Source organism: Stenella coeruleoalba, assembly GCF_951394435.1.
Source record: "Stenella coeruleoalba genome assembly, chromosome: 14".
Taxonomy (NCBI): domain Eukaryota; kingdom Metazoa; phylum Chordata; class Mammalia; order Artiodactyla; family Delphinidae; genus Stenella; species Stenella coeruleoalba.
The window spans coordinates 89,665,835-89,687,892 of record NC_137160.1 but is presented as its reverse complement, the minus strand read 5'-3'; the positions used below and the strand labels follow the sequence as shown (position 1 = coordinate 89,687,892).

The following is a 22,058-nucleotide window of genomic DNA, read 5'->3' as shown; positions in this document are numbered from 1 at the left end:
AAAACAGAGCATTCAGGAGTAAAGTATAAACATTTTCAGCGGCACATGTCTCAAATTTTCTATCAAATGCACCCTTTCACAGGAAGCTACTATGAAAGGTGTTCCTTTCACAGGAAACTACTATGAAAACAAACCAAGAAAAAAGATGACACAAAAAAATAGAAAAGAAAATCTGAAAGGAGATTCCAGGTTAAAAACTGTACAACCAGGTCTTGAGAAAAATCAGCTTACACTGGAGCAAGTCAAAAGACATGGGAGTGATGTCACCAGGAAGATGAAATTGACAGAATCACTAATTTAGCTGAATGTACCAAAAGAATATTTAGACATGTGAAGAAGAGTCTGGGGTTAAATTAATTATAAATACATTAATGATAACACAGAAAACTGGGCACAGAAGTAAAACAACTCAAGAGAAAAAATGATTTATGAACGAAAACTAGCCATTGTACACTTGCATGATTTACCTGTGAACAGAAATTACATGGTCATAAAGATATAAAAACTGAAGACTGATCTAAGTATGAAACAGCTTGATTAGGATGATGGAGGTATGGAAAGAGACAGTGTGTATATCATGGGGAGTATGAGGGAAGGAGGATGAAAGAGAATTAAATCTTTACCCTTCACACTAAGTAATTAGGAGGAAATCAAGGTGCAAGGGAATAAGTTGGTTATTTAGAAAAACATGGACGTAAATACCATAAGAAAGAGCTAAAGAGATGAAATTGGTTTTCTCTGAGGGGAATGAAAAACAGACGGGGCAGGGTGGCCAGAATGCTTTTAAACATAAACCCAACCCAAACTCCCACCCCCCAACCAAATTCCAAAAATACAAAGTGGATAGGGAACTAGACACAAGACTAAGTCCTCAGTCATAATCAGAAATATCTGGAGGTTGAACAGAAGAGAGAATGGGTAGAGTTGACCTAGATGTCCCAAAGTTATTGCTGACCAAGGCAATGGACAGAAAAGGGTATTAAGAGAACACAGAAGCAGGTCAGGTTTGAAGACAGCAATATCACAGGATCTTAACACCCCATTTCAGGTTTCCCTACATCTTAAATCTGAACCCTCTTATTCATTTTGTACACAACCTCCAAATTATATTTTCCCAAACATCAATTCCCAACTGGGACAGTACCCACCCCCATGTAGTGAGAAATGAACAGGAGCATGTTTGACTGTTACAGTGGCTTTGGAGGGAATATTACTGGCTATTACTGGGTTGGCCAAAAAGTTCCTTTGGTTTTTAAGTAAACATAAAAGATACATTTTCCATTTTCACCAAGAACTTTACTGAACAACATATTAGCCATTTTGGGCTTTTTTGTTTGCGGTACGCGGGCCTCTCACTGTCGTGGCCTCTCCCGTTACGGAGCACAGGCTCCAGACGCGCAGGCCCAGCGGCCATGGCTCATGGGCCCAGCCACTCCGTGGCATGTGGGACCTTGCCGGACTGGGGCACGAACCCACGTCCCCTGCATCAGCAGGCAGACTCTGAACCACTGCAACACCTGGGAAGCCCTCACCATTTTGTTCCACTACCTTCTGCCATATTTCAGGCAACTTCATAATTCCATCCTACCAAAAGGTTTTATCTTTTTGAGCAAAGAACTGTTCCAGGTGCCTTTTACAGTCTTCCAGGGAATTAAAATTTTTTCCATTAAGAGAATTTTGTAAAGACTGAAATAAATGGAAATCCAAAGGTGCATTGTCTCGTGAATATGGCAGATGAATCAGAACTTCCCAGCCAAGCTGTAACGGTTTTTGCCTGGTCATCAAAAAAACATGTGGTCTTGCATTATCCTGATGGAAGATTATGTGTTTTCCGTTGAGTAATTCTGGATGTTTTTTCTCGAGTGCTGCTTAGAGTTGGTCTAATTGGGAGCAGTACTTGTTGGAAGTAATCATTTGGTTTTCCAGAAGAAGCTCATAATAGAGGACTCCCTTCCAATCCCACCTTATACACAACATCATCTTCTTTGGATGAAGACCAGCCTTTGGTGTGGTTGGTGGTGGTTCATTTCACTTGCCCCACGATCTCTTCCGTTCCACATTATTGTACAGTATCCACTTTTCATTTGCCCATCACAATTCGTCTTAAAAACTGAAAGTTTTCATTACATTTAAGTAGAGAATCGCATTTGAAAATATGATCAAGAAGGTTTTCTTCGCTTAACTTACATGGAACCCAAACGTCAAAGCAATTAACATAATCAAGCTTGTGCAAATGATTTTCAACCCTTGACTTGGATCTGGATTTTGCATATATCGGCTATCTCCCTTGTGATATAACGTTAATTGTCCTCAATTAAGGTCTCAATTCGATTGCTATCAACTTCAACTGGTCTACCTGGCAGTGGAGCATCATCCAGAGAGAAATCTTCAGCATGAAACTTCACAAGCCACTTTTGACATGTTAGATCAGTCACAGCCCCTTCTCCATATACTGCACAAATCCCTTTCTGCATTTCAGTTGCAGTTTTGCCTTTCTTGAAATAATACAGTATAATAGGCCAAAAGTGTTGCTTTCTTCCATCTTCAATATTAAAATGGCTACACAAAAATTCACCAATTTTGATGTTTTTTTTAATGCATGCTGATACGACAGCTGTCACATACAATCTAACAAAACTGTTTTGAATGAAGTTAAAGACAACTAAGTGCTACTAGAGCCACCTTATGGAAAAAACTGAATGAACCTTTGGCCAACCCAATACATGGTCTTAAAGTCAGAAGTGTTTCCATCAAGAAGAAAACAGGCCAGTGAGTAATTAACCTTTGCCCTCAAATCATATTTGCTCATGTTTGGCTGTCAGTGTTGTCCCTGTAGACTCTGAAAGTTCATGGATACTGAATCTGTCAGTTTCTGTACTTCACCCTTCCAATCCTTCTGTTGCTGGCACCACACTCCTGCTGATTTTCCCTTGGTTCCCACATCTCTGGCTTCCTTCATTTGATTTCCCAGGAAATCTAATGAATGTGCTGTTAAGCATTTTCTTTACAACAATAATTGCGGGAAATTAATCATTGCTGGCATCTCAAGGAAGAGCACAAAGAATTCAAGAAATAAGGACAGAATACCAGAGCCAGTGAGTAGAAGAGAGGAATTCAAAAGATTAAAGATTATTTAAATGATTCAAGACTGTATTAAACATGATTACTTGCTGTGGCCCATCTTGAGTTTAGCCACAGAAGACAATGGAAGAGGAAATCATGCTAAGCCAGCAGAACCCGGGCTCACCAGGCCACGGCCACAGCAGGAAGCCCCGGCACAGCCTGCCCAGCCCGGGTTCCAATGCTTCTCTGTTGTGCCACTCCTGCTGCTCTCCCAGAACGAGGTTCCTGTTGTACCCACCCTGTACTTCTCTCTGCCACTCTACCTGTCTGGCTGGTTGTACGTGGATAACTTATCTTTAATTATAGATCACCAGACCATGAAGAACCACCACGTCTGATTAGAAACAAGGATCCTAGACTTCCATTAATATACTAGAAGAATGACAAGAGGGGTAACAGAATATTTTTGAAGATGAATGGATGGAAAGAAAGGTGTGACTGGATGATGCCTAACCAGAGAGGTAGATGGAGGTGGACAGTGCTGCCTACCCAGCCGTTCTGCTGCCCTTTTCCTGGCTGGCAGAAACCTGATCTTATTTCCTACTTCCATTTGTAAGGCCATGTGCTGCAGTTAGGAAAATGGGACCCACTTCCATACCCCTGCCGAGAGTGAAGCATGATATAGCTGAGCCGACAGTGATGACCCTGTTTCCCTCACCAGAGTCTTCTTTACACAGGGATATGTGACAAAAATCTAGCCTGCTCAACATGGTAAGTCTGCTGGGGTTTCTTGAAAGAGACTTTAATGCCTAATTAAAAGGACCATGTGGAAAGAAACAGTCTTTCTTATTCCACTGCCCACTGGTATATCTGCAGGTGTTGGCTGGAACTGTAAGAGGCATCTGGTGACCATGAGGGGAGGAAATCTGAGAAATACTGACATAGTTAGAATGGCGAGGCAGAGATAGACGTTTGGGGATTTAGTAAGTCAAGCAGTCCCACATCAGGACATTTTGTGATGTGTGGTAATAAATCACTTCTGCCTAAATAGTTTGATTTAGGACTAATCAAAAATTGCAGCTGAAACCATCCTAATAATACAAAGATTAACTGTTGATTTATCCTGCCACACTTATGATGGAATACATAGTTGCTTAGGGAAATATATCTGACAGTAACATCAGGATGAACTAACAGTATAAAAAGAGTAAAAGGTATAAATTTGGCTAATAAGTAGAATAAGCAAGAAATGAAATAATGGAATTCCCTGGTGGTCCAGTGGTTAGGACACCATGCTTTCACTAACAAGGGACCGGGTTCAATCCCTGGTCAGGGAACTAAGATTCCATAAGCCGTGTGGTATACCCAATAAAAAAAAAGAAAAACAAGATAATATTGGGAATGATCTCATTCCCAATGAGAAGGAGGTGGGAATTGAGAAGATGGAGGCCTTAAAATACTTATTTTTGAAGGACCAAAATACTAACAGATTATAGCAAGACTAGTGATGAGAACTGCATAAAAAGGATATTTAGGCTCACGCCCCAGTGCCAGGAAGAACCAGGAGCACAGCAGAACTAACAACCAGGAAGGTGAGAAGAAGTTATCATACAGCTATGGGGCAGCAGAAGAGACATTCCAATTCCAGTTTCTGAAAAATGAGACAAGGGAGTGGCCCATGCAGGGAAGATGCCCGGTGGAACAATCAAACCCAGTACCAAAGGGCAGATGAAGGAGGGATGGGGCTGTCAGTCACCAATACAGAAAGAAAAAGCGTAAATCTTCAGAGTGGAAGTCTTTTAAAACTTACAATATACGAGGAAAGTGGGGAATATAAGAAAGACCCCTTTGGACTCAGAGGAAAGAGCATGCGAGGGCAGTAAAGCATGAGGAGAATAAGCACTGTGTCGTGCAGTGTGAGAGTGGGTTCCATGGGGTTCACTTGAGTAAGGTGTGGGGAAAAGGCTTCAGGCGGGAGAAATGATATTATCAAATGATGCAGGAATACACTCAGAAAGAACAGTGATGACAAAGCCATTAGGAAGGAGAAGCAGAAAGGGTAGAATCTCCTAACACGTAGGTTTCAAGGAGAAGGAAATTGGAACTGTGTTGAATATGAATGTAAGTAATTTTAGAAAAATAGAAAAAAAGTAGAAGGGGTGTGAAAGTCACATGAAAAGAGGTAAAGAGGAAAAGCTTGCTTAAATGCGTAATGAAATGCATCTATCACCACGGGAAAGTAAGAAGGAAGCTGAGAGTGCCACAGAGGAGATTAACTAAGAGACAATGGTTACAAATGACCCAAAAGTACAAACACAAAGGGAACATCACGTCAGAACTCACCAATTCTAAGGAGGAAAAGATCTAAATGTCCTGACGACTCACCCATATGGCCCTCACTTGGAATTTGCATCATCCACAGCTCTTCTTGTTCCAACTGGAAAATGATATTCGGTTTGGTGTGTTGATACCCTGTGAATAGAAAATTACAGACAACCTGGCCCAAAACTGCCTAGGACCATGGGATTCAGCAGAATGGGGAAGACTCGGTTTAGAGGCGGCGTGATCAAGCTGCCCTTTTGCACTTTGGCAAAATGAACATCATTCAACCAGCAGATTTTGATGCCAAAGGGAGAATAAGAAAATCTGGCCTCTAAATATAAGCCGCAAATCACCAAGCATTTTACGAAAGTGCCCCAGCTTTCAGCACCCAAGAAGGGGAAGCCTGGAGATGACACACACTCCTTTCAGGGAAGTGGTACTTACCCAGGGACACCAGGTTGCTGTAGTTCTCCAACATCACACTCCTGTACAGGTGTTTCTGAGCTGGGTCCAGCAGCTGCCACTCCTCCCAGGTAAAGTCCACAAACACATCCATGAATGACAATGGTCCCTGAAACAGCATATCTCCATTCAATTGCAAATCATTTTACTGAGTTTGTACTAAACAAAAGGCTGCTAAGGGTGTCCATTATTTACATTCTACTTTGGGAGAAAAGCAAACGTTTACTGAAAATATCCCATCAATATGCATTAAATCAGTTAACCTGTCTTTCAGCATATAAGAATACCATGTGCCAGGTATTCAACTAGGAGCAGGTAATATAAAATGGATGAAAGACAGAAGTGTTCAGCATTGCAGAGAACAGCAAAGATTAAACCCATAAAAATGTAACAGGCAGTCAAAGATGCTATGACAAAAGAACATGGGCACAAAGGGGGAAGCAAGCAATGCTGCTTGAATGCACCAGGAGGTACCACTGAAGAGAAGACGTTAAAATTTCGTGAAATAAAAAAGGCAACAGCTGTAAGTAGCAACCACAGTGTGGGGCGACAGATCTGAACATGAAGATACACCGATGGTAAATCAGCATATGAGAAGATGCTCAACATCATATATCATTAGGGAATTGCAAATTAAAACAGTGAGACACCATTACACATCTAGAATGGCTAAGATTTTCAAAAATGGACACCAAATTTGAAAATGAAATTCCAAATTTGATGAAGACATGAATATAAACATCCAAGAATCTAAACTCCAAAAACAATGAACTCAAAGAAACGCACATGCTCAAATTTTCAATAGACAAAGAGAGAACCCTGAAAGCATCAAGAAAGCAATGACTTGTTTCCTACAAGGGCTCCTCAGTAAGATTATAAATAGACTTCTCATCAGAACCTTTGGAGACCAAAAGGCAATAAACCCATATATGCAAAGATCTAAAAGAAAAATAAACTACCAGCCAAGAATCCTGTATCTGACAAAACTGTGCTTCAAAAGTGAGGTAGAGGGCTTCCCTGGTGGTGCCGTGGTTAAGAATCCACCTGCCAATGCAGGGGGCACGGGATTGAGCCCTGGCCCAGGAAGATCCCACATGCCACGGAGCAACTAAGCCTGTGGGCCCCAACTACTGAGCCTGCACTCTAGAACCCATGCTCTGCAACAAGAGAAGTCACAGTAATGAGAAGCATGTGCACTGCAATGAAGAGTAGATCCCACTCGCCGGAACTAGAGAAAGCCCACATGTATCAATGAAGACCCAATGCAGCCAAAAATAAATAAATTAATTAAGTAAAAAGTGAGGTAGAAATGAAGACATTCCCAGAAGAACAAAAGGTAGTTTGCTACCACTAGACCTGCTTGTCAAGAGATGCTTAAGGGAGTCATGTATGTGAAATAAAAGAACACTAGACAATATTTTGAAGCTGTTTGAAGAAATAAACATCTGAATAAAGGTAAATATCTGGGTAATTATAATGGTAGTATATTTGTGCCTCTACATTTCATTCTCTACATAATTATAAGAGACAAATGCATTTGAAATAATTATTAGTTTACATTTCGGGGCACACAATGTATAAAGATGTAACTCTGAGACATCAGCAATCAAAAGGGGTGGGACAGAGCTGTAAAAGAGCATAGTGTTTGTATGTTATTGAAGTTAAGCTGGTATAAATTCAAATCAGAATGCTATAACTTTAGGAAGTTAAATGTAATCCCATGGCCACCACAAAGAAAATAGTTATAAAACTTACACAAAAAGCAAATGAGAAAGGAATTTAGACATTTCACTATAAAAATTCAACTAATCACAAAAGACAGTGATTGAAGGAACTGAAGGACCAAAAAGCTATAAGGTATAAAGAAAACAGCAAAATGACAGAAATAAATCCCTCCTTATGAGTAATTACTGTAAGTGTAAATCAATAAAACTCTCCAGTGAAAAGACAGAGTTTGGCAAAATGGATTAAGAAACATGATTCAAATATGCTGTCTATGAGAAACTCGCTTTAGATCCAAAGACACAAACAGATCAAAAGTGAAAAAATGGATAAAGATATTCCATGCAAGTAGTAACCGAAGTAGAGCAGGGGTGGCTATACTAACATCAGACAAATCAAAAAGGTTGTAAGAGACAAAGAAGGAAATTACATATTATTAAAGTTTCAGCACAGCTAGAAGATAGAAAATTATAAACAGTTACACTTAATAACAAATCATCAAAATACATGAAACAAAAACTGACATAATTGAAGGGAGAAATAGTTTTATAATAATAGTGGAAACTTCAATATCCCACTCCCGATAATGCATAGAACAATCAGAAAGAAAATAAGTAAGGAAACAGAATTTAAATAAACTACCTCTAACAGACATATACAGAATATTCTACCCAAAAACAAAATATACATTCTTCTCAAGTACACATGAGACATTTTCCAGGACAGACCATATGTTAGGCCACAAATTAAATCTCAATAGATTTAAAAGATAAATATCATACAAAGTATCTTCTCTGACCACATAGGATGAAGTTAAAAATCACTAAAAGCAGCAGAAAAAAAGGGAAAATTCACAAATTTGTGTGAATTAAACAACATGGTCTTAAACAACCAATGGATCAAACAAATCAAAAGGGAAATTAGTAAATACTTAGACATGAATGAAAACAAAACACAACATAAAGTTGTTGGGATGCAGCAAAAGCAGTGTTAAGGGAAAATTTTACAGTTAAAAACACATATTTAGGGGCTTCCCTGGTGGTGCAGTGGTTGAGAATCTGCCTGCTAATGCAGGGAACACGGGCTCGAGCCCTGGTCTGGGAGGATCCCACATGCCGCGGAGCAACTAGGCCCGTGAGCCACAACTACTGAGCCTGCGCGTCTGGAGCCTGTGCTCCGCAACAAGAGAGACCGCAATAGTGAGAGGCCCGTGCACCACGATGAAGAGTGACCCCTGCTTGCCACAACTAGAGAAAGCCCTCGCACAGAAATGAAGACCCAACACAGCAAAAATAAATAAATTAATAAACTCCTACCCCCAACATCTTCAAAAAAAAAAAACCAAACATATTTAAAACAAGAAACATCTCAAATCAATAATCTAACTTTACAACTTAAGGAAACAGAAAAAGAACAAATTAAACACAAAGGTAGCAAAAAGAAGGAAATAAGATTAGAATACAAACAAAATAGAAACTAGAAAAACAATAGGAAAAAAATCAATGAAACCAGAGCTTAGTTCTTTGAAAAGATAAACAAATTTTGATAAAGCTTCAGGTAGCTAGACTGAGGGAAAAAAAAAAAAGAAGACTAGAATTACTAAAATCAAGAATGAAAGTGGGGAAATTAGTACTGATTCTACAAAAATAAAAATGATTATTGGAAAGTACTATGAACAATTGTATGTCAACAAATTGGATAACTTAGTTGAAAGGAATGAATTCCATTTGTGTTTCTATTAAGATCAAATCACAAAGAAATAGGAAATCTGAACAGATCTATAACTAGTAAGGAGATTGGGTCTGTAATCAAAAATCTTCCCCCAAAAAAGAAAAGCCCAGGCTTCACTGGTGAATTTTAACAAATATTTAAAGAAGTAATAACATCAATCTTTCTCAAGCTTTTCCAAAACCTAGAGGAGGGAACAGTTCCTAAGGCTCTGATACCAAATCCAGACAAAGCCACTGTAAGAAAACTACAAACTAATATTCCTCATGAACATAGATGCAAAAATCTTCAAAATAATAGCAAATCAAATTCAACAGCTTATTAAAAAGATCATACACCATGACCAATGGGATTTATTTTCGGAATGCAAGGATGGTTCAACATTTGAAAATTGCTCAATGCAATACATCACACTAACAGAATGAAGTTAAAAAAATGATTATCTCGATGCAGATTACCTCAATTGAAGGATCTGACAAAATTCAACACTCTTTCATGATCAAAACACTCAACAAAGTAGAAATAGAAGGAAAGTACTTCAACATAATAAAACCCACATCTTAAAAACACACAGTGAACATCATACTCAATGATGAAAGACTAAAAGCTTTTCTTCTAAGATCAGGAATGAGGCAAGAATGCCTGCTTTCAAGACTTCCCTCGTGGTCCAGTGGTTAAGAATCTGCCTTCCAATGAAGGGGACATGGGTTCAATCCCTGTTCAGGGAACTAGGATCCTGCATGCTGCAGGGTAACTAAGCCCACACACTCTAGAGTCCATGCACCACAGCTAGAGAGAAGGTTGCACGCCACAATGAAAGATCCCATGTGCTGCAACTAAGACCCGATGCAGCCAAATAAATATTTTTTTTTTAAAAAAGGAATGCTTTCTTTCTCCACTTCTATTCAACATAGTGCTTCAAGTTCTTGCCAGAGCCATTGGGCAAGAAAAAGAAATAAAAGGCATCTAAATTAAAAAAGGAGTAAAATTACCTCTGTTCATGGACAATGTCTTCCTATATATAGAAAATCTTAAAGATTACACACACACACACACAACCTAGTTAGAACAAATGAATTCAGCAAATAACAGGATACAAAGTCACACACCAAAATCAGGTGCATTTCTATACACTAACAATGACCAATCTGAAAAGCAAATTATGAAAATGATTCCATTTATAGCATCATCAAAAAGTAATAACTGAACCTAGGACGTAAATGACTTGTAGAATGAAAACTGAAAACCTTACTGAAAGAAATTAAAGAACACATAAATAAACAGAAACATACCCTATGTTCCTTAATATTAAAATGTTAACACTACCCAAAGTGATCTACATATTCAATGCAATCCCTAATAAAATTCCGACGATGTCTTTTGCAAAAATAGAAAAACCCACCCTAAAATGCATATGGAAGCTCAAGGGACCCTGAATAGCCAAAACAATCTTGAAAAAGAACAAAGCTGGAGGACTCATACTTCCTGATTTTAAAACTTACTACACAGGACTTCCCTGGTGGTGCAGTGGTTAAGAATCCTTCTTCCAATGCAGGGGATGAGGGTTCGATCCCTGGTCAGGGAACTAAGATCCAACATGCTGTGGGGCAACAAGGCCAGCACACCACATCTACTGAGCCCGCACACTCTGGAGCCTGCACACCACAACTAGAGAGAAGCCTGTACACTGCAACTGGAGAAGACTGCATGCCGCAACAAAAAGATCCTGCATGTCACAATGAAGATCCTGCATGCCGCAACTAAGATCCAATGCAGCCAAATAAATAAATAACATTAAAAAAAACTTACTACAAAGCTACAGTAATCAAAACAATGTGGTACTGACATAAAGGTGACAATGGAATAGAACAGAGCCCAGAAATAACCCCCTGCATATATGGTCAAGTGATTTTTGGCAATGGTTCCAAGACCATTTACGGGGAAAGTCTTTCCAACAAATACTACTGGGAAAACTGGATATCCACATTAAAAAAAATGAAGTTGGACCCTCATCTAACACTATATAAAAATTAACTCAGAATGGATCAAAGACCTAAATGTAAGACCTAAAACTATATAAGAAGAAAACATAGGGCAAAAGCTTCACAATGTTAGATTTGGCAATGATTTCTTGAAAATGACACAAAAGGTACAAGCAACAAAAGAAAAACCAACCAATTGAACTTCATGAAAATTAAAAAAAATTTTGCATCAAAACACAACATCAACATAGTAAAAAGGCAACTCCCAAAATGGGAGAAAATATCTGCAAGTCATATATCTTATAAGGGATTAATATCTAGAATATATAAAGAACTAAAACTCAACAAAAAACAACCTATTCAAAAGTAATCAAAGGACTTGAATAAACATTTCCCCAAAGAAGATATACAAATGGCCAATAAGCACATGAAGATGCTGAACATCACTAATCATAACAAAAATGCAAATCAAAACTACAATGAGGGACTTCCCTGGCAGCGCAGTGGTTAAGAATCTGCCTGCCAATGCAGGGGACACAGGTTCAAGCCCTGGGCCAGGAAGATCCCACATGGCACGGAGCAACTAAACCTGTGCACCACAACTACTGAGCCTGTGTTCTAGAGCCCAGGAACCACAACTACTGAGCCCACGTGCCACAATTACTGAAGCCCGTGCACCTAGAGCCCACTCTCTGAAAGAGAGAGGTCACTGCAGTGAGAAGCCCGTGCACTGCAACGAGGAGTGACCCCCGCTCATCACAACTAGAGAAAGCCCATGCAGCAGCAAAGACCCAACACAGCCAAATAAATTAATTAAAAAAAAAACTATAATGAGTTTCTGCTCACACTCATTAGGATGGCTATCAAAAACCATAAAAATAACAAAGGTTGGCGAGGATGTGGAATAATGGGAACACTTGTACACTGCTGGTTGGGGATACAACATGGTGTAGCTGCTGTGGAAAACAGTTTGGTGGCTCCTCAAAAAATTAAAAATTATTATTACCATATGGTCCAGCAATTTCATCTCTGCGTATATCCCCAAAGGAAGTGAAAGCAGGGTCTTAAAGAGATATTTCTACATCCATGTTCATAGCAACGTTAATATTCACAGTAGCTAAAACATGAAAGCAATCCAAGTGTCCATGGATGGATGAATGGATAAGCAAAATGAGGTATATACATACAACAAATTATTATTCAGCTTTAAAAAGGAAGAAAGTTTGCAGTATGCTATAACAAGGATGAACCTTGTGAACATTATGTCAAGGGAGATAAGCCAGTCACAAAAAGACAATTACTGTATGATTCCACTTATATGAGGTAACTAGCATAGTCAAAATCAGAGACAGAAAGTAGAGTGGCGCTTGCCAGGGGTTATGGGGAGGGGGGAATTGGGAGTTATTGTTTAATGGTATAGAGCTTCAGTTTTTCAAGAGGAAGAGTGCTGTGGAGACGGATATGGTGGTTATGACTGCCAATGTTATGAATGTATTTAATACCACTGAATTGTCACTTAAAATGGTTAACATGATAAAAGAAAATATGTGTGCAGAAATACGTATGCTCCAAAATACAAACAGTGGTTTAAAAAATCAAAGATCTAAAACATGGAAAGCTATAGTGTGTTCATGGATTGGAAAACTCAATATTGTTAAGATGTAAGTTTTCCCTAATTTGACTCATAGATTCACTGTAATTCCAATCAAAATCCTAACAAGCTTTTTTGTAGCTATCCTCAAGCTCTTCTATAATTAATACAGAAAGGCAAAAAACTAGAACAGCCAAAACAATTCTGAAGAACAAAGGTGCAGCACTCCCACTAGCCCACTTTAAGACTTCCTATAAAAGCAAGAAAGCATGATACTGGTAAAAGATTAGACATAAAAATCAATGGAACAGAAAAGAGAGCCTAGAAATAGACCCATATAAACACTGTCTCTTGAAAAAAAAATTTTTTTTTCATAAAAACACAAAAGCAATTCAATGGAGAAAGGATCACCTTTTTCAACAAAGGGTGCTGGAACCCTTGCACATCCATACACATAAAAAATGAACCTCAACACATACCCCACACTCTATACAAAAATTAACTAAAAATGGATCACAGACTTAAATGTGAAAATTAAAACTTTACAAATTCCAGAGAAAAAATTTTTTTAATTTGTGCACTTTTGTTTGGGCAATGAAATTTTAGATATGACACCAAAAGCAAAACTCATTTTAAAAAATTAAAATTCAGAAAATAAACTTTATCAAAATTAAAACATTTTGCTCTGTGAAAGTTGGTGTCATGGAAATGAAAACACAAACCAGAGACTGGGAGAAAATATTTTCAAATCACTTTTCTTATAAAGGATTTAAATCTAGAATAACAAAGAATTCTTAAAAATCCATGACAACAGATGGCCAAAAAGCACATGAAAAGATGCTCAACATCACTAATTACTAGAGAATACAAATCAAAACTGCAATGAGGTATCACCTCCCACCAGTCACAGAATGGCCATCATCAAAAAATCTATAAACAAACAACAACAACAACAAAATCTATAAACAATAAATGCTGGAGAAGATGTAGAGAAAAGGAAACCCTCCTACACTGTTGGTGGGAATGGAAATTGGTACAACCACTATGGAGAACAGTATGGAGATTCCTTAAAAAACTAAAAATAGAACTACCATATGACCCAGCAATCCCACTCCTAGGCATATACCCACAGAAAACCACAATTTGAAAAGATACATGCACCCTAATGTTCACTGCAGCACTATTTACAATAGCCAGGATGTGGAAGCAACCTATGTGTCCATCAACAGAGGAATGGATAAAGAAGATGTGGTATCTCTATGACATAAATCACAGCAATATCCTTTTTGACCCACCCCCTAGAGTAATGGAAATAAGAACGAAAATAAACAAATGGGACCTAATGAAACTTATAAGCTTTTGCACAGCAAAGGAAACCATAAACAAGACGAAAAGACAACCCTCAGAGTGGGAGAAAATATCTGCAAACAAAGCAACTGACAAAGGATTAGTCTCCAAAATATACAAGCAGCTCATGCAGCTCAATATCAAAAAAACAAACAACGCAATCCAAAAATGGGCAGAAGACCTAAATAGACATTTCTCCAAAGAAGACATACAGCTTGCCATCAAACACATAAAAAGATGCTCAACATCACTAATCATTAGAGAAATGCAAATCAAAACCACAGTGATGTATCACCTCACACTGGTCAGAATGGCCATCATCAAAAAATCTACAAACAATAAATGCTCGAGAGGGTGTGGAGAAAAGGGAACCCTCCTGCACTGTTGGTGGGAATGTAAATTGATACAGCCACTATGGAGAACACTATGGAGGTTCCTTAAAAAACTGAAAACAGAACTACCATATGACCCAGCAATCCCACTACTGGGCATATACCCTGAGAAAACCATAATTCAAAAAGACATATGTACCACAATGTTCACTACAGCACTACTTACAAGAGCCAGGACATGGAAGCAACCTAAATATCTACTGACAGATGAATGGATAAAGAAGATGTGGCACATATATACAATGGAATATTACTTGGCCATAAAAAGGAACAAATTGAGTTATTTGCAGTGAGGTGGATGGACCTAGACACTGTTATACAGAGTGAAGTAAGTCAGAAAAACAAATACCGCATGCTAACGCACATATATGGAATCTCAAAAAATGGTATCGATGAAACTAGTGGCAGGGCAGGAATAAAGACGCAGACAGAGAATGGACTTGAGGACACAGCGGGGGTAAGGGGAAGCTGGGATGAAGTGAGAGAGTAGCACTGACATATATACACTACCAAATGTAAAATGGATGGCTAGTGGGAAGCTGCTACATAGCACAGGGAGATCAGCTCGATGTTTTGTGACGACCTAGATGGGTGGGATAGGGAGGGTGGGAGGGAGGCTCAAGAGGGAGGGGATATGGGGATATATGTAAACATATAGCTGATTCACTTTGTTATACAGCAGAAACTAACACCACATTGTAAAGCAATTATACTTCAATAATGATATTTTTTTAAAAAAAAGAATAAGAAAGCATGATTTTGTAGCCCCAAATCCTGAAGAGCCGTATGTAATATCTTAATGTCATGCCCATCAAACTCAGTAAGTTTGGCTTCTGCCCTCTCAAGACAAAATAAACAAGATAAAGAATTTTAAAAAACATTTTTTTTAATGATACGGTACATATATACAATGGAATATTACTCAGCCATAAAGAACAAAATAATGCCATTTGAAGCAACATGGATGGACCCAGAGATTGTCATACTCAGTGAAGTAAGAAAGACAAATATCATATGATATTGCTTATACGTGGAATCTAAAAAAATGGTACTAATGAACTTATCTACAAAACAGAGACAGAGTCACAGATGTAGAAAACAAAGTTATGGTACCAGGGGATGGGAGGAAGGATAAACTGGGAGATTGGGATTGACATATACGCACTAGTATATATAAAATAGATAACTAATAAGAACCTACTGCACAGGGAACTCTACTTAATACTCTGTAGTGGCCCATATGTGAAAAGAATCTAAAAAAGAATGGAGGGACTTCCCTGGGGGTCCAGTGGTTAAGACTTCACCTTCTAATGCAGGGGGTGCGGATTCAATCCCCGATTGGGGAGCTAAGATCCCACATGCCTAGGGCCAAAAAAAAAAAAAAACCAAAACCTAAAACAGAAGCAATATTGTAACCAATTCAACAGACTTAAAAAAAAAAATGGTCCACATCAAAAAAAAAAAAATCTTAAAAATAATTAAATTAAAAAGAGTAGATATATGTATAACTGATTCACTTTGCTGTACACCTGAAACTAACACAACATTGTAAATCAACTATACGCCAATAAAATTTTTGTTTAATATTAAATTTTAAAAAAATCAATGACAAGAAAACAGATACTTCACCAAAGATATAGAAAGAATAAAACACATATAGAAATATACTCAATACCACTACCTAGCCATTAGGGAAATGCAACTTAAAACTACAGTGAAATATCACCTCACATCTATCAGAATGGCAAAATTTTTAACAACTTGACAATACCAACAACTGGTCAGGATGAGGAACAGAGACGCTCATTCACTGCAAGTGGGAATGCAAAACTGCAAGGCACTCTGGAAGACAGTCTCTTACAAAGCTAAACATAGAATCGCCATACAATCCAGCAATCATGCTCCTAGGTATTTACCCAACTGATATGAAAACTCATGTCCACACAAAAACACACATGTGAGTGTTGACAGCATTCATAATCACCAAAAACTGGAAGCATCCAGATATCAAGACTTATTATAAATCAAGACAGTGTGAAACTGGCATAAGGATGGAAAAGTAGGCCAATGGAACAGAATAAAGAGTTGTGAAACCAAACTATATTTATGGACGCCTGATATATGACAAGGTAGCACCGCAGAGCCATAGGTAGAGGTCAATCACTTCAGTGGCACTAGGGCAATTAGGCAACTTGATGAAAAAAATAAAGCTTGACTCCTACTAACACTAAACATAAATATTAATTCTAGATGTATTGTGAATCTACATGTGAAAGGTAAATGTGAACAAAGAAAACTGTCTTCATGAGCTCTGGATAACAAAAAACGTTCTTAGATTGGACACAAAAAACACCAGTAATAAAAGAAAAAATTTAGAAACTAAATTAAGTAAAAATTAGAAGTAGCTGTTCATCAAAAGGCAGCATTAATTAACAGAATGAAAAGGCAAGACAGGGGGAAAAAACCCAGCTTGTAAACAAACACTGAACAACAGTTAATGCTGTGCATACTGAAGTATTTAGAGGGAAGCATGCTGATGTCTAAAATATATTAAGAAATACAGCAAAAATAAGATGGGGTAAGAGATGCAGAGGGATGGAAAGATGGATAATGTGATAAAGCAAGTACAGTAAAATGTTAAAGGTAAATTCAAGGTGATGAGTATACAGATGTTCACTGCAAAATCCTTTCGATTTTGCCCTGCGTTTTAAAACTGTCATAACAAAATATTGGAGGTGAGAGAAGCACCCCAGGTAAATATGGATTTGGTATCAAGTTTGCTTTAAACTTCAATGTGCATGAATCACTGAATTTTGTTAAGATGAAAAGTCTTGATATAACAGGACTGAGGTGCGGCCTGAAACAGCATTTCTGGCACGCTTCCAGAAAATAAATAACTCCTTTCTGTCAATAAGAAACAGACAGAAAACACCCACAAAAGGTAACAAAATGTCCAAAAAGCATGCTAGCAGGAAATGCAAAGTAAGCCCATACAGAGACACCACCATACCTGAATGGCTCACATAAAAAGAACAACAGTAATTAAGAGCTGGCAGAGAACGTGAGGCAAGTGGACACCAAGACACTGCTGACGGCCATACAAGAGGATGGTGCTTAATGAAAAATATAAGCAATACAGCAGGATACACATGCGTATACGCCACCAACATAAATTAAAAATGCATTCACACCAGAAACAATACACAGTTTGTAAACACATTTAAACAGAAAAATATCCATTAAAAAAAATTGGGGGGGGGTGTGTGGAAAAGGAGCTGAAAATTGAGTCTGGGGAAACCAGGAAACAGGGACCTCAGGGACCTTACACGACCTCCCACCTGAGGACCTCCATCCCTCTCCCCACCAAAAAAATGAAAAAGAAATAAAGAAAAGAAGTGGAAATGAACAAACCAGTAACTCACCCAGGTCTTCTTCGCTTTCGGCTGCTCCTGGGAAATAAACAGCCACTCTAGGACCTGCTCTGTCCCGGGACTCTTGTGCCTCTGCCGGGGTCCTCCAGGGAGAGGCCTCTGGTCAGGGGTTTCTTGACCCAGGATGGATTTCTCCCCCTGGAGCTTTCTGGTGCCATCGCATGTGCTCTCTTGCTCCTGGAGAGGTGGGACCTGCAGACACAAGAGCAAGCTCACTTTTGCGAGCACTTTTCCTCTGGGCCCCAACCTCGGTCTCCTTTGCTGGTGAACGTGCTCACCCAGGCTGGACTGGGGGCTCTGCGGACTGTGGTCAGGGCGGCTTGGGGGGCGCAAGTGAGAGGAAACAAAGTGGGGAACCCAGCACACAACCACAGCCCCCCGCCCCGCCCAGACCCTGCACAGGCCCCCAGGATCCCCGAAAGTGCGGTAACCACCCAGAGATTTAAACAACTCCGGGCAGACACTCAAGAAGAACATGACGCCAGATGGTAAGGAGGGAACGACCCTGCTGGAGGCGACGTACACGAGAAATGGGCTGTGGACAAAACAGTCTGTCTCAGTAGAGCTTCTTCTCTCAATATCTGGATGTCCGTGAACAATTCACTTCATCTCTCTCGCTGAGTCTTACTTTTGTTGTTAAACATTGAGAGTAGGATGAGATCAGGGGAACAGTGTAGTCTTTTAATCTCCAAATAAAAACAAAAGTGGCCTACCAGAATAGCAAAAGAAGAAGCCCAGAGATGTCCACAGACAGACAAATGGACCCAGGTGACAGGGTTCCTCACAAACCCAGGATCCAGGCAGATGTGACCTAACTGCAGAACTGGGACGGGGGACCGGGGGCCACATGCTGCCGATCTCCAAAGTCACCCCCAACAGGAGAGCACCTCCCGAGGGGAATCTGAGCCTCTCAGGCTCAGAGCTGCAGGTGACTAAAAAAGACATTCCCAAAGTCGCTAAGTGACCTAACAGCACTGTGGTCACCTAGGAACACGAGGGTCTGAGAAATAACGGGCAAACCGCCCCTTCTACAAGGACGGGTCTTCACTGCGAGGGGAAGCTGCTGGAAATGGAGCCCAAATTGATCAGCACAAGGAGTGAGAAAACAAAGATTCAGGCAAAGAGAGGGACAAGAGAAAAGAGATTCTGAGAATGAGAGGGGAAGGAGAGAAAAGGGAAGAGAGAAAGGCACTCGGCAGTCAGGGGGAAGGGTCCAGAGGATGCTCATTCCAGAAGCTATTATAACAACAAAATACAAGGGGTAAAACTGAGAGAAACATGTTAGGATACAGGCATGCTGAGCTCTAGGAAACACAGGGCTAGAGGCAGAAGAAAGGCTTCCTGACAAGGCTTAGCGTTGAGTCGGGTCAGGTATGTGTGTGTGTGTGTTTGCTTGTATTTCCAAAAGAATCACTGAGAGGATGAACTAGGAACTGTAAAATGGTTCCCTCCGGGGGCGGGAAGGGACAGAGCAGGAGGGACGGAGGCTTGTCTGAATGACGCTACACACTTTCTACTTTGAATCACGTAAATATTTCACATGATCTAAAAGAGGAGGGAGGGCAATCCCTAACATTGAAAATAAATGTCAACAGATACATTTATTTATACAATTGGAAACAAAACTACAACAGACAATCATTTTACCAACTGACTTAACATGCGGTATTTAACTGCATTCTTTGGATAAAATGGGCTACAAAGACAGACTGAACCTCATTTAGCACCCTTGTTAATGGTAACAAATTGTTATTTTAGAACCGTCTTATGTATGCTACAGGACATGACGGTTATATCACTCTTTTTAAGAACAAAGATATCTAGCACGTGACAAAAAGTTGCAAGAGTAAAGCTTTTAACCCTCATGCAGAGCTGGTGGGAACGTAAAGTGGAGCAGCCACTTGGGACCCAGCTTGGCAGCTCCTCAGTGTTAAACCCAGAATTACTGTATTAGCCGGCGATCCCATTCTTATCTATCCGCTCAACAGAATTAAAAGCCTACATCCACAGAAACGCTTGCACACAAATGGCTCTAACAGCCTGATTCCTAATAGCCAAATACCCATCAATGGATGAAGGGATAAATCATATGTGATCTATACATACAAAGGCACGTTATTTAGCCATAAGAAAGAATGAAGCACCGAAAAATGCTACATGATGAACTTTTGTACTATAGGTACCTGACAATTAGCTTTTGTTGACTGTAATGCAAGTGCCTGATCGTACTGAAAGCTTCTGATTTCTGAGGCACCACTTCAAAGTCATCCGTCTTAGATAAATGCACTGCCAGCCACACAGCTAGATAAGGAGACAGGCCGCCCCACCTGACGTTCTCCTCCCAGAAAGCCCTGGGTGACCTAGATAACTGCTCACTTGAGTGACCCCGCTCTTCCCTTCCAGTGCCTGAATTCTCAGCCTTATTTTAAATTCACCAATAAATAATGAACCTGCAACCCCCCCTTGACCCCAATAATAAAGGCAGAACCTCACCCCCGCTTGACCCCAGTAAAGGCAGAACCCCAGGTCCGCATTCTCGTCCTCTCCTTCTCTCTGCTGTGTGGCCCCCGGTGTGCCACGTACCCCGCAGGGTCTGTGAGTAGTAAACCTTATGTTTTCAGAGTTCCCCGACGGTTGCTGATGAGAGGCGCCTTGCAGTCACAGTAAGAACCACAAGGGCTGGTCCAGCCGTGACGCTGGCTCCAGTCAGGGAAATGTCTGTGGGGCTGCCACAGCAGCACGGGTCCCGGCGAGCCCCACCCCAGGCGCTCTGTGTCACAGCATCATTCCTGCCAGGCTGAGACCAACACAAAACTACCTTGAAAACACTACGCTAAACGAAAGAAGCCAGATACACAGGGCCACCTCTGACATGATTCTGTTTATAGAAATGTCTAGGATAGGGAAATTCTTGAACACCCCAAGTAGATTAAATGGCTATCAGGGGATAGGGGAAGGAGGGGATGGAGAGTGGCTTGTGAATGGGGACAGGGTTTCTTCTGGAAGTAATGATAATGTTCCGAAATTGGATACGGTGATATTTAGGCAACACTGTGAATACTAAAAATGACTGAAGGTACACCTTAAAAGGGTAAATTTTATGGTATATAAATTATACCTCAATAATGCTTCTATATAGAGTAATTTGTTTAACTTCAATGATTTTTAATAAATTGAAAGTTCTGCAACAGTCCACACATCCAGGTTTACAGCGTTCCTACTGCCTCGGACAGATTCCTCTGGAGCCGAGGCCCACGCTCACCCCCGACCCCCAGACAACCACTGCTCTGCTCCTGTGCACAGATCTGCCCGTTCCAGACATTTCACACGACTGGGACCACACTAGGTACTGCGTCTGGCTTCTTCCGCTCAGCACAACACTTTGGAGGTTTACTCTTGTTACAGCACACACCAGCGGTTTGCCCCTTAATTGCTGAATAGTGTTCCATTTCGTCTATACGTTCACCACTTAATCCACATTTAGATTCTTTTTAGTTTTGAGCTACTATACAAGTCTTTGTGTGAACATGTCTTCCTTTATCTTGAGTAAATTCCTAGAAGTAAAACTGCTGCTCTGTACAGTAAGTTTACATCTAACCCTTTAAAGAAACTGCCGAAACCTTTACAAGGTGACTGTACTTTATACTCCCACCAGCAGTCTACAGTGGTTCCAATTTCTCTACATCCTTGTCAACACTTACTGTCTGCCTTTTTGGTTATAGCCATTGGGTATAAAGTGGGACTTCGTTATGATATGAATTTTATTTCCCTAGTGACTCATGATGTTAAACATCTTTTCCGGTGCTTACTTGTCATCTATACATCTTCTTTGGTGAAGTGTCTGTTCAAATCCTTTGCCCATGTTTTAAATTGGGTTGTCTGTCTTCTTACTGAGTTGTAAGCATTCTTCATATATTCTGAATATATCCCTGTTATCAGGTACATGACTTGCAAATACTATCTCCCGGACTTTAAATACTTGAAGTCCCGGTCTGGGACTGTGTTTTCATTTTCTGAA

At 39.8% G+C, this 22,058-nt stretch overlaps 1 protein-coding gene across 3 annotated transcripts in view; it reads right to left on the bottom strand.

Annotated features, from left to right (window-relative positions):
* Positions 1-22,058, bottom strand: part of ZNF268 (zinc finger protein 268) — a 38,264-nt gene that overhangs the window by 5,668 nt on the left and 10,538 nt on the right. The window contains exons 1-4 of one of the 3 annotated variants that reach the window (XM_079942139.1): positions 18,564-18,606; positions 18,032-18,232; positions 5,830-5,956; positions 5,449-5,535 (exon numbers count right to left, since the gene is read on the bottom strand). In XM_079942139.1, the coding sequence (XP_079798265.1) occupies positions 5,449-5,535; positions 5,830-5,941 (199 nt within the window). In that variant the 5' untranslated portion in view covers positions 5,942-5,956; positions 18,032-18,232; positions 18,564-18,606. Of the gene's footprint in view, positions 1-5,448; positions 5,536-5,829; positions 5,957-18,031; positions 18,543-18,563; positions 18,607-22,058 lie in introns of those variants that run through there. The other 2 variants (XM_079942138.1, XM_079942137.1) reach the window with 2 other exon arrangements.